Genomic DNA, 17,711 nt, shown 5'->3' with positions numbered 1-17,711 from the left:
GCCACGTAGATGAGGGTAAACTGTGATTGCTTCAACACATGTGGGGACACTCAGGGTTTCGCTCAGGGGCCGTGGCCCCATCTGCAAAGAAACATGTGGAGAAGTGTGGCTCACTGGTTAGAGCATATATGAAAAAACAATTCCTAACAGGTATCAATTTAAGACAGTTAAATGATGTATGCAGTCAGCATTACATTTAAAAGAAACAAGGAGACTCATATGGTTTAAAAGCTTGTTATTCACCAATTCAAAGGAGGGTGTTTCACATGGGAATACAGTTAGGCAGCACTGTACAGAGAAAATCATGTGACAACCCGAAGGCACTTGCAGCTAGATTCAAGAAAGGTAATTGCGCTCGCAAAGGGCCAGATTCTGAGAATCTGGCCCTTTGCGAGCGCAGTTTTTGCATTTGGGATTCATCATCCCAAATGCAAAAATCGCTATTTGCGAAATCGCATATTTGCGAGGAATTGCATTTAAGGAATCTCTATTTGAGATTCCTTAAATGCAATTCATTAACCAATTTTAAATTGCGAATTTGCAATTTCTGGCCGCTATTTACCACGAAGTCAGACTTCGTGGTAAATAGCGAAAAAAGCACTTTAGTGCATTTTTCTCAGTTGCATGTTACACACACACATGTCCTTTGGACATGTGTGTGCGCAACACCTGTGTAAATTTGCATTTCAGGGGTGCTACAGGGTGTCCTTTGGACACCCCTGGCACCCTTGAAATTGCATCCTTATTTGCGATTAGCAAATTGCTTATCGCAAATAAGGAATAACTCGCCATTCATTCCTATGGGCCTAAAGGCCCATAGGAATGAATGGGGAGTTAATCCTTATTTGCGATTAGCAATTTGCTAATCGCAAATAAGGAAGATTTAGGAATCGCAATATTTTTTGCAATTTCTACATGAATCCTGTTTTGCAAGTCCTTAATAGCGATTCCTTATGAATCGCTATTAAAGACTCGCAAAACGGGTCTTTGATTAATCTAGCTGTTGGTGAGTGGTGATATATATAATTGGTGAAAGGTGATGATGCAAGTGCTGAACAAGAACGGCGCAAAGTGACAAAGAAATATACAGTGGTGGCTCCGCAGGATTTAGTTTTAGTCCCTTAAATCATTGTATCAAACAATTTTACAAGAGCCAAAAACATTAAATGCGCCATAAAGTTGCGCTGTGATGTCGACGGCGTTTCGATCCCCGTGAGTCGGGATCGTCTTCAGGACAGGGTTGTTGGGTTCAGGCAGTGCTGCAGCTTGTTCGGCACAGCCGAGGGCAGGTTGGGAAGGGCAGCGTCTGAATTATTCAAGGCGGCCGGGGGCAACAAAGGGAGGCAACGAAGGCGCTGCTCCTTCACACAGCGAGCCTTCTGAGCGTTCTCAGCCTTCGTTGCCCCCGGCTGCCTTGATTAATTCAGGCAGACTTCTGACTGCGAAAGGTCGCGACCGCCCACACCACCCACAACGCCCACGGCAGAAAAATCTTGCCAGATGTCCATCTAGCAACTCGGAATCGGGCTAGGGGACGCCAAATCTCTCATGCGCTCTTATCGTTGTGAAGACGCACGTGAGAAAAAAATCCACTGTGGCAATTGGAGACATTTGGGCAGACGTAGGTGTTACAAGGGTAATGCGGAGTCACCTCTTCCGTAGACGAACAAAAAACGAAAAAATCTACTTGAGTGGCAGCAAAATCAACTTGAGTAGCTGCACCCTCTGACGCAACACATTGTGCCATCATCACTGATTTTTCAGCGCGGAATGGACTACTGGCTCTAAATTACAGAATTCCGCAGGATCAAATTCCTCAGGTTCTGCCCACTCCTAGTTATTAACAACAGATTATCCAGGGAGTGAGCTGCTAAAATGACGTATCTCTGCCAACCTCCAACCAGCATAAGTCTGTCAGGATCATGAATACGGTTGTATGTCGGAACAGAGTAGAAAATATTGTTGGGCTAAAATATTGTAAATTAAATATCGAGAATCAAAATATCATGAAGGTAAGTACATATATACATTTACAATTCTTAACTTTCCATCTATGTATTTTGAAGATATATGTATCGTTTAGGAACATACATGTGATGCTAAGTATATTAAACCTATAGCTATCTACATGTATTTTTACCTTCATTGTATTTTGGTTCTTGATTCTTAAGCCTCGATATTTTGGCCCCATGATATGTTGTACTCTATATTCTGCTTGAAAATCATAGCACATGCACACTATGCGGTCTAAGTTTTTGAGAGGCAGACAGCCTGTATAGTACCACCACTGGAGTACTGTCTGAAGTTCATATTTAAGCAGAAACGTCCAAATCGAGGAAGTTCCAGTTGTGAATGGAAAACATTGTACTACTACAGAAGAAATATCTCATGCAGTAACATAGATTACGCAGTAAATGCCAATACTCTGGTGGTTTGAAACAGCCATATGGAGCCCCACTTGCCCCATCTATTATGAGTATATGTTGCTCTATTAGCAATGGGCACACATCTATTCACCGATGGTTTGAAAGCAGCTGCTTCGCGTGCCTGGCTCTAGCGCTTTGCATATTAAAAGATGCACGGCTACCACATCTATACAAACATTGTATGCTGAGGAATTGGGCATTTACTCACACGCACAGACACTCACTCGCCCAATCACTCACAATTCTGCTTACTTTTCGTGGCCTTCGTTGCCAAATGTCTCATCCCACCAGTTTCCTTATTTACTTGTTTACTGCTACAGGTTCCGTTGAATTCCTGTTCGTGGCCATGTGTACGTTGTACTTCTTTTTAGTGCATACTGTGGCAGTCAGTTGTCCATGAAACACTGTTGAAGCCTGTCTGAGTGGTTCAAAGCAAGGTGTGCACAGTCAAAGATTCAGCCCCACAACCTTGCATTCTATATTTGTATTTTCTTTACACCTTTACTTCTGACTTTAACTATCAAGTGCTTCCACTCCAAATACAGTGCGACAAGAAGGAAGCAGTGAATCAGAGACGTGTGTCTTCATTGACAATGCACTGAGCTTCTCTCTCAATCATATACATACATGTAAAGTGGGTATGGTTCTTTTTTCAAAGTAATGATTTAGGGGTACAGAGACCACGTGTGGTAAAGCTTGTTATGTAAGTATTGCCTTTAGATGTTTTAGGTCTATTTGGAAGGGCATAAAAGAGATTGTAATCAAAGTACAACAGAAGAACTACTTTTCTTACTCTAAGATGTTTTTGTGAATAGATATAAAGTGTATAACTATCTATTCCAATCCAATCCAAAAATTCTTTATTTCGGCCATATAGACCATAAAAGATGCAGTACAAGACACTACATACATTAAAATACATTTTAAAATACATTGAATGAAATACTCTATCACCAGCGGGGAAGAAATTATAATGACATAAAAAGAGTTCAGGGGGCTTCAGAGGGCTTTTTCTTTCTAATCAGCCATATAGCCATAAGAAATTTGGATACAGCGAACACAATGTGGCCCAAGGTGCTGGTTTTCAAGATCCTGTATGCCTGTGCATACTCTCTGAACCCTAGGTTCTTACATAGCGGCGCTATCCAATATTTTCTGGGCCTTTGATATGCAGGGCACACAAACAAGATGTGGAGGTCATCTTCCACATGGATGTTACAGCAGGGACATATTTTATCACCCCCATTAGTCCACTTGCAGGTGAATGAGTTAGTGGGGAGTGTGCCAAGCCTCCATTGAACAAACAATTTCCTCGCCAGGATGGGGAAAATAAAATCTATAAAAGGTTCAAAAACATATGAATTTTTGGATTCTAAAAATCGCGAAGTTAAGGTGCCGCTGTTTTGAGCATCCATCATGTGTGCAAGGGACCTGTCTTTGTAGATTTGGGACAGGGCTTTGCGCGAGATTGTTTGACAGCCTCGCGCAGGATCCTCCCATAGGTCACAGAGATTCATGGTGAACAGTTCGTTTTTCACAAAGGCGAGCCAGGGGATTCTGCCACTGCCGTTCAAGCTCATGACGTGGGTAAGATCCTCCCTATAATGGTGAAGTTCATTTGTAGACCAGAGCCAGTGCCAGAACTTCACTGGCTTTGACACAAGCTCCTCTGCAATAGGCGGGAGACCCATGTCCATTCTTAATGGCTGCAGTGGTGTGGCACGTGGGAGAGCTAATAGGCGCCTTAGAAAGCTATTTTCGACTATTGGTAGGTCCTTCCCAGCTTTATACCCCCATAACTCACTGCCATACATGGCCGCTGCCTTGGCCTGGGTCCTGTAAGTTTCAAGGGCCGGGCTTATGGGCTTGAAGGAGGAGGTATTGGCCACCTTCAAGATTGCACCTGACAGTTGGGACAGTTTGACCCTAGATCGTACTATCTGGCGGTCCCATGATAAATTTTCCTGCAATGTTACCCCCAAATATATAAAAGTAGACACCCTCTCAAGGCTGGCAGTCCCCAGGGTGGGATTGGAACTACTTTTCTTACTCTAAGATGTTTTTGTGAATAGATATAAAGTGTATAACTATCTATTATTAAAAGTGCAGTGAATGTGTACTAATGGTATATGAATGCTCCCTGACTAATCCTATTTTAAACCGAATTTAGATGTTTTGAGGCCAAATCACAAATGCATGCAGGAGTACGTCAAATAGTCCTAAAGGAGTACTTCTTTACACACTCCAAAATGCCTTTATACAAATAACGTCCAATGATGCGATTCTTTGGAACTCATCTTTGCTTTCTGGTGTTGTGATTTCTCCAATGGCTTCAGATTCACACCCACAAAAATTCCCAAAGTGAAATACGAATTAACAGAGTCTCCAATCCCGGCAAGAGTGGACTCCCCGCCTCCAATGCCAGTAAGTTAATATTGTAGAATGTTAACTGTAATATGTATGTCGTGTACGCTTCTGATGTAAAGTCTTCACTTTGAAATATTTTGTCGTCATTTTTGTATTGTCTTTAAACAGAGAGAACCCCAATCTTATTGCATCTAGTCAATGAAATCACGGAAATAATTAAAATGAACAGTTTGAATGTCAAAATCTACTTTTTTCACGTCAATTCCTACTTTGAGCCCAATGATACCCCCTATGTTATATGTCTTTCACACCCCTTGTGCAAAAATGGCAGTCGATTCGAGAGTCATTTGAGATGAGGACTTTTTAGAGCTGTATTAGATAAGTTGTACAGGTTGGTTATTTTAATTGCATAAGTTTAAACAAATGCTATTGATTATATTGAAAGGCACAGTAAAGTCCGACCAATTGCAGGCTTATTAATGCACAGTGAGAGGTGATTAGATTCCAACGAGAACAAAATGGTGCAGTCCGTCTAACCTTTAAGCTCAATAAAATGATGACATCCCTACGGTCATTCACCATTTGCATTGACTTCCCATTTCTAAGAAAATAAAAATTACTTTCATGCTCTTTTGATTGACATTTAAGCAGGGCCGTTTCTAGGTGTTTTGCCGCCCTAGGCGAAAATTGAAAATTGCTGCCCCCCTCCCTTTTACTACCATCACTCTCTCCCCATGTCATCCAGGCTAAAAGAATGAATGCATTCGATATACAAGAACTAATAAGATGGATGACCCATCAAAGCAAGAAGTGTCCCTTGTCCAATGGCAATTTTCGGGTATGCATGTGATACCCGTTTATGCAATAGGCTGGACAGCATTGTGCTAATTGTTTCATGGGCAGACAATGTGAGGCAGAATGCAGGCTTGTGGGTGGTGGTATAACACTCTCCTTGCGGTATTGTGGTTTGTGGGCAGCAATGTAAGCAGGGCCAGCATGCATGTTGAGTGGATTTGTAAGGCAAAGCGCTTATAAGTGGCACCACGCGCAATACAGCTCAGGGATGGGACACAACGCAAAGCAGCAAAAGCACAACACAGCTGGTGGAAGACAGTGGAGAGCAAAGATGGCTTATATGCCAGTGCAAGGCAACCGTAACTTGATGAAGGCAGTGCCAAATTGAGCCATCGCACTCCTGGCGTTTCCATACAACCTTGATGGAAGCCCCGGAATTGTTTTGAAAGAATGCCATTAGCCCCGTGGTTTTTCCTCAATAACCCAGAACGAGACAACCAGCAAGTAAACCAACACTAATGCGATAATAGGCATTGTGTTAATAATTGTTGAACAAAACTATAATGCTGATAATTCTTGTCCTGATGATGATGTCATAATTTAAAAAGGCATCGAAACGTCGTCGACAAAAAACCCCATATGCAATATGATGAATGCTATATTGTTTGACGCAATGGTATGGTTATGTTTAAGAGATTGAGTCTGTAGCACAGAACAATAGTATTCAGACAGATTTTCGCTTTGCCTTTTTGGCCATTTCTTTGTTGTTTTGTCTTAAATGTTGTGGGTCACGGCTGTGCCCACTTGTTATCTTGGTCTTAAAACTCTCTCTATGAACTTGATCATTTAAAATAAAATTCTTGTCCGGCTGGACAAAGAAACATACTACTTATTAGGTGTATGATTATTATTTTTTGGTATCCTGTCCACTTTTGTAAATTGATACTGCCCAAGGTCCCTTTGATATACCTTTTGGGTTCCCTTGTTCTTGTGAAAATATATGTACGTGTCAATATGCCATGTGGCCATGCATGTGTTTTGTGACATTGTTAGAATGTGCAAGGCAGAGCATCTCGTTTAGTGCGAAGCGTCCTGTGTACAAAGCGGTGTGGTTTGTGCATGCATTATGTTTGGGGACCGTCTGATAAGACTGGCAGAATTACCTGTGCTCCCTGTGGCACGCGGTGTGTCGTGCGGCACACTTTGATTGTCAGTGCATGGTGGAGAGTGTCTTAGGGAAAGAGTCCCAAGCGGCTCTCACAGTAACTTATGCCAGGTGCACAGGTCAGAGCACAACCCCTTCCATTACCTTGCCGCTGACATAGCGTCGCTGGGCTGGATGTCCCGGTACACGGCCCGCACCAGCTCGGCTATCTCCTCGTTACTCTCTCTGGCTGTTGATGTCCCCCAGCACCAACACAGCTCAGCGCCGATCCAGCTCCAGGGCGAAGAGCCAGCCCAGGCTGCCGCCTGCACCCATCACCAGGCACAACTTGCCCGCCACTCACTTTTCCCGGGCCGCACCGACCTGCGACCTGCCGCCTGCCTGAAGGCCCAGAGCATTTTCTGGGTGACCATCAGCAGCTCCAGCAGGATGTTCATACCGAAAGGCGGAGAAGCAGACCGCCTGGAGTACAAGAAACAGCGTACTGTTGGGGCGTGGAGAGAGGTAGTGGCGCGCAAGGCCCCCGCCCATGGCAACGAACGTGACGTGACGTAAATTTGTAGAAGGCGCTACCCAGTACAAGGGGATTTCCAAACTCATGTTTTTGCCGCCCTCTCCTTTTTGCCGCCCTAGGCGGCCGCCTAGTCTTGCCTAATGGTAGAAACAGGCCTGCATTTAATGGGAAAATACACACACGTATTTATGAGTGCATGAAGTAGCACTAGAGAGGGACTCTTTTACATGACTTTGTGGCCCGGCCTGGAATACACAACTCCCTATTAGTAAGAGTGCAGGGAGGGCACAGTCCTTTCTGATTATACTAATTGTATAAGAATATTCCCTTTTTAACTGTTTTGGGCCAATTCACAAAGGCATGGAAGAGCACATAACAGAGTACTAATTTATGTGCTCCAAAATGACTTCGTGGAAAGGTTGCAATGTGTGCATGTGGTGAAAGGTTTCTCTTAGAAAACCACCTTGTTTATGCTCCAAATTGGACAACTTGGCACAGAGTTCCAACAATAGGGCTTTTTTTCTGTGTCTCAAAATCCACATTTCAATAGGACAAGAGAGATTCTTATCACTGGTCACCATGAAATGGAATATGCTTCATCTACAATATTGTATCTTTTCCCAAAATGTCATAAATATTTTTTTCCTAGGTGTAGACGAATTTGTTGTAGTTTCGTAGCCTCCATCATTTGTTGTTTGGTCATTACATATGTCTACCATCTATTTTCAGTGGTAACGTAATAAATAACATAAAATAAAATAAAACGAATAACTATAGGGCCCAAGTGTATATGAATGTTGTGACGCAATTATTAGCTTATTAAGTACCAAGATATATCTACAAAGCTTTTCCGATCTCAGACTTGAATAAAGGACAAACGTTTTTGTGTCTATTTCGTCTATCAGAAAGGTATCAGGAGGCATATTCCTTATTTTTGCACAACAATACTTTTATTAATTTAATTAACAGATTCCACATGTTTGTTTGAAAAAAAATGAATGAACTACACTAGGCGAGTGATAGCACCAGAGGTCAATAAATGACAAAGTTGGCTTCTCTAGGAATTTAATGTTTATCTATCCGGCTGAAGCCATTTCCCCTTTCGACACATCTACAAAGTATGGACGGGTGGCTGCTCCAGGGTGAACGAATAAAGCTCCACAGAGCATATTTACATCTCCTCGAGGAGTCAGGGTAGTTTCTATTATTATGCTATTTTAGCTTTTGTATAGTAGATACATAGGATTATACTTTTGAATATTGAATCCAAGAATATTGTATCACACTAATATCGTGGACCAAATATCAAAGGACCAAATAATGTAAGGTAAGTGCACTGAGGAACGTATAGATTTACTATTCTTAACTTCCCATTTATGTACCTTGCATATATATATATCTTTAAAAGTACAGTATAATGACACCTAGAGGAGAATCAGCCATAATTGTGATCTACTGGGCTATTCCGCATGTTTTGGGAACCGCAGGGAATCACAACCAATGAGAATTATAATCTACGTCTTTGTAATATTCTTTAAATGAAGCTTCCAACCTCTTAAAGAACAACAACCTTAGTGAGGACCTCTTTGATCACCAGGAAGTCAATTGAACAATATATTTCAAATTATTTTCAGCAGTACTGACCTTGTTTATTGAATGAGAATCCAATACCTTGAGTGTACCATTTCCCTGTATCCAAGAAGAAGAGTGGGAAGATTTAAGGTTGGAACGTGAGAATTCAATTTTGCCACTTGTTTAGCGTAAACCCATTGTGTGGATTCCATTGAGTCATAACCCTGCAGTGAACACTAGTACAAGCCTGTCAATACACTACTCAGGAAAGTTAGTATTGCCCCAGCCATTGCTGTACTGACGCACCTGGGTGCATTTGAAATAAAAAAACAAGACATGGTATGATGTAGATTCACTGCCCAGTAGCAAAAGTGAGGACCCGCAAGAACTTTTTTGCTAAGGAGCCCTGTTCAAGGGTCATTCTCATCAACGCCTAATTGTTTAAACCCATTTGTGCAACACTTGAAGAGGAGATCACTGTTAGCTCAAGGAGTGTGTGCTGGAAGATTGAACAACTGAGATTGAAACCAATTAATTTTCAATCCTGAAAGATTCCTGAGAGCGCCTACACCTGGCATTGGAAACATGTTTAAAATGATAATTTATATCCAATAGCATGTAATTAGTGTACAACATTACATCTATCTGTAATATACCATTTGACTGCTATGTCTGACTGTGCACCACACCCAGCATCTCCTTACTAATGGCAAACATGCTGAAGGAAACAGGACACCACTGCCAGGTTCCACCCATTAATGTGAATGCTGTTAATATCTACGAAAGAGAAAAAAGTACAGTACTCTGACCATTTAAATAATGTTATCTACGAGACAACAATTTTCAACACTGATCATGAAATTGGTTATTAGTTTGAGTTAAATGGCTTTTCAACATATTGCAGTGCAATCACAACATTCAATTTAGGGCTGATCTGCAATTGGATATTGAGCAGCCATCTTAGGTTGAGGTCAGTGGAGCAACCCAACACAAAACCTTTCTAATCCCTACTGAATCAGCCTTGTGATGTGGTACAAGAGCTTCTTCAGATTAACTTCAGCCAGGATCCTAACGTAAGAAGTCAAGAGTTATAGACTTTATATCCAGAATAGCAATAGAGTTAAGGCGTCCAGCATGTTGAGCATCATGAAAGAACTTCCCTGACCTTTCCTTACATAGATAAGCCTGGAGGTCCATCTAGGCCTTGAAAAAATCAACAGAAGGTATATTATGACATGGAATTTTATTACTCACAAGACTAGTGACTGTACTTTAGAATGCTCTCATGGCGAGCTGCAAAACAAACAAGATGATGGACGGAATGTTGCACAATGGCAAAACATTCACCCCCAGTCACAGATCTGGGTTTAATCCATCGTTATTTTGCTCACCAAGCCACTAGAGTTCAGACATGGCCATATGCAAATCAGTCTTGACCCTGTGCCTCATGGGAACAGTCCAGACGCAACTGCCAAGCCATGTCTTTCCTGGACCGGAATCAAGCATCCTAGGACCAGTTTCTGGCTATCAGCCGCCTGCAGCCAGGATAGCTTGACTCCAGTGGCGTAGTGAGCATGGGACCCACGTCTGGGCATACCCTTCCCACATAGGGTAAACAGCAAAACACACACGATGATGGCCGGAATGTTGCACAATGGCAAAACATTCACCCCAGTCACAGATCTGGGTTTAATCCATCGTTATTTTGCTCACCAAGCCACCCCAGTTCAGACATGACCATATGCAAATCAGTCTTGACCCTGTGCCTCATGGGAACAGTCCAGACCGAACTGCCAAGCCATGTCTTCCCTGGACCAGAATCAAGCATCCTAGGACCGGTTTCTAGCTATCAGCCGTCTTCAGCCAGGATAGCTTGACTCCAGTGGCGTAGTGAGCACGGGACCCACGTCTGGGCATACCCTTCCCACATAGGCTGCACAGCAAAAAACACAAGATGATGGACAGAATGTTGAACAATGGCAAAACATTCACCCCCAGTCACAGATCTGGGTTTAATCCATCGTTATTTTGCTCCCCAAGCCACCCCAGTTCAGACATGGCCATATGCAAATCAGTCTTGACCATGTGCCTCATGGGAACAGTCCAGCCCGAACTGCCAAGTAATGTCTTCCCTTGACCGGAACCAAGCATCATAGGACCGGTTTCTGGCTATCAGCCGTCTTCAGCCAGGATAGCTTGACTCCAGTGGCGTGAATGTTTTGCCAATGTGCAACATTCCGTCCATCATCTTGTGTGTTTTGCTCATGGTGAGCTGTTTCTCCTGAATCTCTTTATAAGAAATTGGTTTATTATTTGAGATGGGTGGAAGCCCAATTGGAATAATAAAAGCAATCCTTGTCAGGGTGAACCACAAAAGTCACAAAATTAACCTTTGACACAAAGCAGTCAGGCTTAACTTAAAGACAAAGTGAAAATTATTGATGCAGAATACAAGCAGTAATAATGTGAAAACACAACACAAGAGCAATCCAAAACAAATTTAGAAAAATTACATTGTAATAAATAAAATGGTACCAAAACAACAAACACCCAATCAGTAGAATCAGAGAAATGCAATTAGAAAATTGTAAGTAGCTCTTGTTCCTAAAACCACAAAGCGCAATTTGCAGTCATCTTATCGTGCTAAACCGGGGGAAAGTCACAACTTCAGGCTGACCGCGATGGAATGTGGGCTAGATACAGGGACCAAGTTAGTCCTGCTGAAAACGTTACCTTCTCAAAGTCCGGCGTGAAGACTTCTGTTCGTAGTAGAAGAAGCTGTGATGAGCAGGGAGAGCAACACAGATGGTTGTCAAAGTTGCATGAAGAGCAGGCTGGGTGGCATGGGATGCCATCCTGTAGCGCACAGAACCATTCAGACATCAATGACCGTTGTTGGAGCTATGTTGATGGTTACTGCAGGCTTTTGTTGCTGTAGCTCGAAGTGCAGATCTTGCATTGCTGGTCATCACTGGTGGTCATTGCATTGTGAAGAGTCTGGTTCACTAGTCATTGCGGGTGGCATAGCCTCAGTGCAAATAGGCCCATTCGCGGTTGCCAATGACTTAAAATATCAGGATTTCTCTTTTCAGCGCAGGAGGAGCTCAACTAACCCAGGCAAGTCCAGTTGCAGGCCCAGGCAGGTCCAATGCAGCAGGTCATCTGGGCAAATGCAGAGAATCCTCTGGAGCTTGTGGTGCCTCTGTAGCTTAGACAGGTCAGCCAACTGACCCTTGGAGTCACTCAGGTTAGCCTGGTATGAAGGGAGTAGGTCAAGTCTTCTCAGAGAGCAAGGCAGTCTTCAGGCAGCTGGGCAGTCCTCTGGTAGCAAGACAGTTCCAATATTTATACATGGTGCCAGCCTTCAGAGTGGGGGAATTCCCTCTACTACTACACTCACATCTGGTTCTGGAAAGTTTTTCCCTTCCCCTGTCAAGGCTTCAAGTAATCTGAGGTGATAAAAGACTAGTGTCAGGTTCCATTGTGTGTGCTGGATGCAAGCCCTTTGAAGTGTATGTTGGGCAAATCGCAGCTCCGGCCCCAACCGTCCTGGCAGGATTGCCCATCCTGTCCACCCCTAGTCCCTTTTTGTGTGTCTCTCTCTCTAAGGAATACACAAACTCCAAGAGCAGAGCCATTGACAATCATGTGACCTAGACCACTGCGTAAGGCACAAATGGCTAGGACAAGAAAAGGAAAACTTTCTTAAGACGGACACTTTCAGAAGAGTGACTTAAAATCCATAAAAGAGAATTTTACATTTCAATTAATTTGAGTGCAAACACCAAATCTCTATTTGCTCCTAATCAAACTGTTTCACTTTTACAGGTAATAAGTTAACCCGGTATTAGTCAATGGCCTTAGAACAGTGAAATACGACTATAGGAGTTTTTCACTGAGAGAACATGTTAAAGATTAACCAGCATCCTACTTTTTAAAAACATTGCACCCACCCCAAGGAGCCTTTAGGATCTACCTTAAGGGTGACATGTTTACTAAAAATGTAGGTTTAGGTTTGGCAAAAGGTTTGTTTGCCAGGTCGAAATGGCAGTTTAAAACTGTATAACAGGCTGCAGTGACAGGCCTGAGAAATGATTTAACCCCTTCGCTGCTAGGTCTTTTCCCCCCTGTGCGAAGCCTTTTTTTGGCTTTTGGGGTAGTGCATGCTTAAGCCCCTGTAACCTTTTGACCACATAAGGTATTCACACAAAATTTGTGTCCTTTTCTTCCAATATCATGGGGATGCTAAAGGTACCCAGGGTTTGTGGATTCCCTTGGAGGGGTCCCAGAAATGAAGCAAAATACAGTAACATGTTTGTTTTTTTCTCAGAAAAATGGGAAAATACGGGCTGCAAATGAAAGCCTCTGGGTTTTTCCCTGCAAATGTTATCAAAAAAGGGTTTGTGGGGCTGAAATCACAATTTCCCCAGATTTTAGGGAATGACAGTCTTATGTCAGAGAACCAACATTTTTTTCACAGTTTTGGCATTTTTCTGGGACATATGCTATTTTTGCTATTTTTAGTGCTTTCAACCTGGTTCCAGTTAATGGTACAAATGAGTATAAAAGCAATAATGGATCCTGCAAAGCTATACATTTTATAAAAGTAGACACAATTCTAAATTCAGAAAGAGGTCATTTGTCTAAATCCATGAAGGCTTCTTTATAGAAACTAACAGTTAAATATTGAAAAAAAATGAAAATTTGTTGAAAAAACTAGCCTTTTGTGTCAACGTTTTCACCTGTAACTTCTTGTAATTATGACAGCTCTTTGAAAGCAATATACCATTACATCCGCTGGACCTTCCTGGTTGTGGGGATATATAGGAGTCGTAGGTTCACCAAGAACCCGATAAACCCAGAGCCAAAAACTGAGCAGCAACTTGCAATGGTATTTTGTTATGTACCGGGTATAGAGCAATTATTCTGGGAAAATGTATACATGGAAAAATCGGTATGAAAGACACTTATGTATTTCTGAAATGGGTACAAATTATAGAGTTTAGAAACAGTACATATTTGCACATTTAAAAAATTGGGAATACTCAGTAGCATGAGAATTATTGGTAATTTTTCAAAATGACTTCTTTTTTACACAATGTCTTTCATTTGGAAGGAAAAAATGCATAAACACTCAATAGGTAATAACAGTTGATTCACAAATCTGAATTACCCTAAGCCTCCCAATAAAAACGGTATCTCATTTGTGTGGGTCGGCCTTGTGCCCGCGACAGGAAACAGCGCAAAACGCAACGTCATCACAACTCAATCTCGCAGTGACAAATGACCCTTTTTTGGCAAATTGCCTACCTGTAGTTTTTGTACCCTAGCTTAGCTGGCACCTAGGGAAACCTATCAAACCTATACATTTTTGATGAACAGTAGACTCCCTGGGGAATCCAGAATGGGGTGACTTGACTGCCTCCCACCAGGTTCTGTTACCCAGAATCCCTTGCAAACCTAAAAGATTGTCCAAAAAACCAAATTTTTCTATATTTCTGTGTTGGAAAGTTCTGGAATCTGCGTGGATCCATAAATTTCCATGCATCCCGTGTTCCCCAAAGTCATCTGAGAAAAATGGTACCTCACTTGTGTGGGTTGGCCTACTGCCTGTGACAGAAAACAGCGAAAAACGCAACATGGTTGCACCTCAATTTCGCATTGAAAAATGACCCTTGTTTTGCAAAGTGCCTAGCTGTAGTTTTTAACCCTAGCTCTCCCGGCACCTAGGAAAACCTAGCAAACCTATACATTTTTGAAAACTAGACACCCAGGGGAATCCAGTATGGGATGACTTGACTGCCTCCCACCAGGTTCTGTTACCCAGAATCCCTTGCAAAACGAACAAATTGTCAAAAAAACACATTTTCCCCACTTTTCTGTGGTGGAAAATTCTGGAATCTGTGTGGATCCGCAATTTTCCACCCACCCCACATTCCCCAAAGTCTTACAAGAAAAATGGTACCTCACTTGTGTGGGTCAGCCTAGTGCCTGCTACAGGGAACGGCACAACACGCAACGTGGTCACACATCAATTTTGCAGTGAAAAATGACTCTTTTTTGGCAAAGTGTCTAGCTGTAGTTTTAGAACCGTAGCTATGCTGGCACCTAGGGAAACCTAGCAAACCGGTACATTTTTTAAAACTAGACACTCAGGGGAATTCAGGATAGGGTTACTTGACTGACTCCCACCAGGGTCTGTTACCCAGAATCCCTTGCAAATCTAAAGAATTGTCAAAAAAACACATTTTCCCCACATTTCTTTGATGGAAAGTTCTGGAATATGCGTGGATCCACAAATTTCCCCCCACCATGCGTTCCCCAAAGTCTTACGAGAAAAATGGTACCTCACTTGCATGGGTGGGTCAAGGTACCGCGACAGGCAAGGGCCCAAAACCTATTGAGGTGACATCAAAATTACCTATCACGGGGGAGTGTCCAAGATGGCGGCGGAGTGAGACGTACCTTGAGTCCCTCCGACGCTTTGCCTTGTACTAGCAGCCTCCTGAGACACTAGCCGCTCTCATCCCGTGCGGGAAGCTAACCGGAGCGGATTTGGGCCGTTTTGGAGCGCTGCGCCACTGCCTGCACTGTATCGGAGCTCCGTACGTGCTGCTGCCTGGCCTGGTGTGATGGTGGCTCCTGCCGGATGTGCCTGCCGCGGCTCCAGTGCCTAGGAGGGTTACGCGAGTGGTGTGAGGGGGCCCAGAGGCCCGATTGAAGCCCCTGCCGGGTCCAGTTGGAGGCGCGGATTTCCGAGGGGTGTGACCGGAACGTGCAGACCGGCGGTGCGAGAACTGGACGACGGACTGTGCCCGGGCCTTGCTGCCGGTCTGGGCTACCGCGCAAATTGAGCCCGGGGATCTCCGGCCCGTGCTGCCTTCAGCTGCCTTGGGCCCGGTGGTGCCGACTCCTGAGAGGTGAGGCGATTGTGGCATTTGTATTGACTCTATTTCCCCCCCTCGCCACCGGGGCGGTCGACATCGGCTCTGGACTCCCGACCCACCCCCTGCTCAGCTGGGAACGAGCATTGGGCTCGTGACGCCTTCGCCATAGGCACTCCGGGACCTCCGGATGGACGAACGCAGCGACCACCGCCATCCTTGCTGGCTGGGTCTTCAGCCGCCTGGATCCGGAACGCGCCGACGGGTGCATTGGTTGCAGCATTTACTTTGGAGAGCTGGCGGCTGGAATGGTGAGACGGCGCTCCTCTGGACCCTGGGCCCAGTGGGCTGTGTCAGTGACTCGGACCGCGGCTGGTGCCTTCTCGGACTGGGGGGGGGGCTGAGCTGCTCCCTGGATCACCCTGTGGGGTCCTCCCTGGCTCCACATCGGCTAGCGGACGCATTGGGACTACAAGCACTGGCTGAGACACAGCACTGGTGGCATACTGGGACCCCTTGCACCCAGCGCGCATCCTGGCGGGAGCTGACTGGTCCCGCCGCCCGAGGTGACCTGCACCACGCTGACGTTGGGGCCTGTAGAGCGCAACGAAAAAAGGGAAGCCCCGGAGCGGCTCTTGGCGACCCACGCTGACGGCGAAGAATCGAACCTGACGCTCCATCTGGTGTAGTGGGGCGGACTAAAATGGCGCAATGTCCACCAAACCCCGTAAGGAGAAGCCGGGCAAGGATGCCCCACTGAAGGGGGCCCAGCAGACAGCATCACCGGGTCCCAGCGTCTCGCCCAAACTGAAAGACGATGAGGCGCCTGCAGCTAAGGCCTTCATGTTGGAACTTTTCTCTGCCATAAAGGAGGACATTTCGGAGTTCCGCTCCCAGCTTGCTTCGGATCTCCGTGAGGTGAGGAAAGATGTGGATAGCATCGGAGAGTGGGTGGCCACATTGGAAGACCATGACCTGGGTATGGCTGGCGAGGTGCACCAGCTCCAACAGGATGTGATGCGGCTCGGTCCCGCCGGAACAACATCCGCATCCGAGCCGTGCCCTGGGACGGGGAAGCTGGAGACTTGTGGGGCTATGTGGAGGCCCTTTTCCTGCAGATCCTGAGAGAGGAGGACCTCCACGACATTCGTATGGACAGGGTCCATAGTGTTGGTCTGCCGAGAGGCGGGTGGGCCCCGCCCCCTGATATCCTGGTTTGCATCCACGATTTCCAACTGAAAGAACGCATACTTCGGAAAGCCCGAGGGATTCCTTCCTTGCAATTTCGGGACCATCGTCCTCAGCTGTTCCAAGACCTGGCAGCCTCGACGCTTCAGAAGAGGCGCAAGTTTCGGCCTGTGACTGCCTTCTTGCGCGACCAGAATGTGGCCTACTCCTGGGGCCATCCCTTCTGCCTTATCTTCAGGTGGCAAAACAGGTTGGTTCAGGTTAGATTCCTCCAGGCTGCCAAGGACCTCCTGGGCTTGGATGATGCTGCCCCCTCTCCGAGAGGAGGGAGCTCCCCGTCGAGATGGAGACGACGCTCCCCATCCTGGCAAAGAGTGGGCCAAGCGACTGCTTCGAGGAGGCCGGACCCCACGGTTAGCCTGCAGGAGAGAGATGCAGCTGTTGCCTCTGTAACAACGGCAACAGTGACGCACTCACAGGAGAGCTCCGGAGCGGCCTGAACGTAGGGAGGACAGTTACTTGGCGTCGGAGGGACACCTCCCTTTCAGGTACCACTTTTGTGAGGACACCCCGGGCCGGACCTCTTGGGGGACGTTAACTGTTGCCACGACCCCCATCCCCTGAGGGTGCCTACGGACGTCCACATACTGGGATTGTCAATCCCTGTGTTCTTCGTTGTGGGTTTTGTTATGAGACTCTGCGTTGCTTCATTTTTTTCTGTTCGTTTTTTGGTAGAGCTCATGGGTCTTGGGGGGGGGAGGGTCTCTGGGTGGTCTAATGGGGGGTTTGGGGGAGTTGGG

The 17,711-nt window shown here is 45.1% G+C and overlaps 1 protein-coding gene across 1 annotated transcript in view; it reads left to right on the top strand.

Annotated features, from left to right (window-relative positions):
- The window catches only part of LOC147727101 (RING finger protein B-like), a 677,508-nt gene that overhangs the window by 405,802 nt on the left and 253,995 nt on the right, over positions 1 to 17,711 (top strand). The window contains exon 16 of the mRNA XM_086963055.1: positions 4,763 to 4,850. Within this exon, the coding sequence (XP_086819181.1) occupies positions 4,763 to 4,850 (88 nt within the window). The remainder of the gene's footprint in view (positions 1 to 4,762; positions 4,851 to 17,711) is intronic.

The sequence above is a fragment of the Lissotriton vulgaris genome, chromosome 3_1, assembly GCF_964263255.1.
Source record: "Lissotriton vulgaris chromosome 3_1, aLisVul1.2, whole genome shotgun sequence".
NCBI lineage: Eukaryota > Metazoa > Chordata > Amphibia > Caudata > Salamandridae > Lissotriton > Lissotriton vulgaris.
The sequence above is the reverse complement of the archived record's forward strand: the minus strand, read 5'-3'. Positions and strand labels throughout refer to the sequence as shown.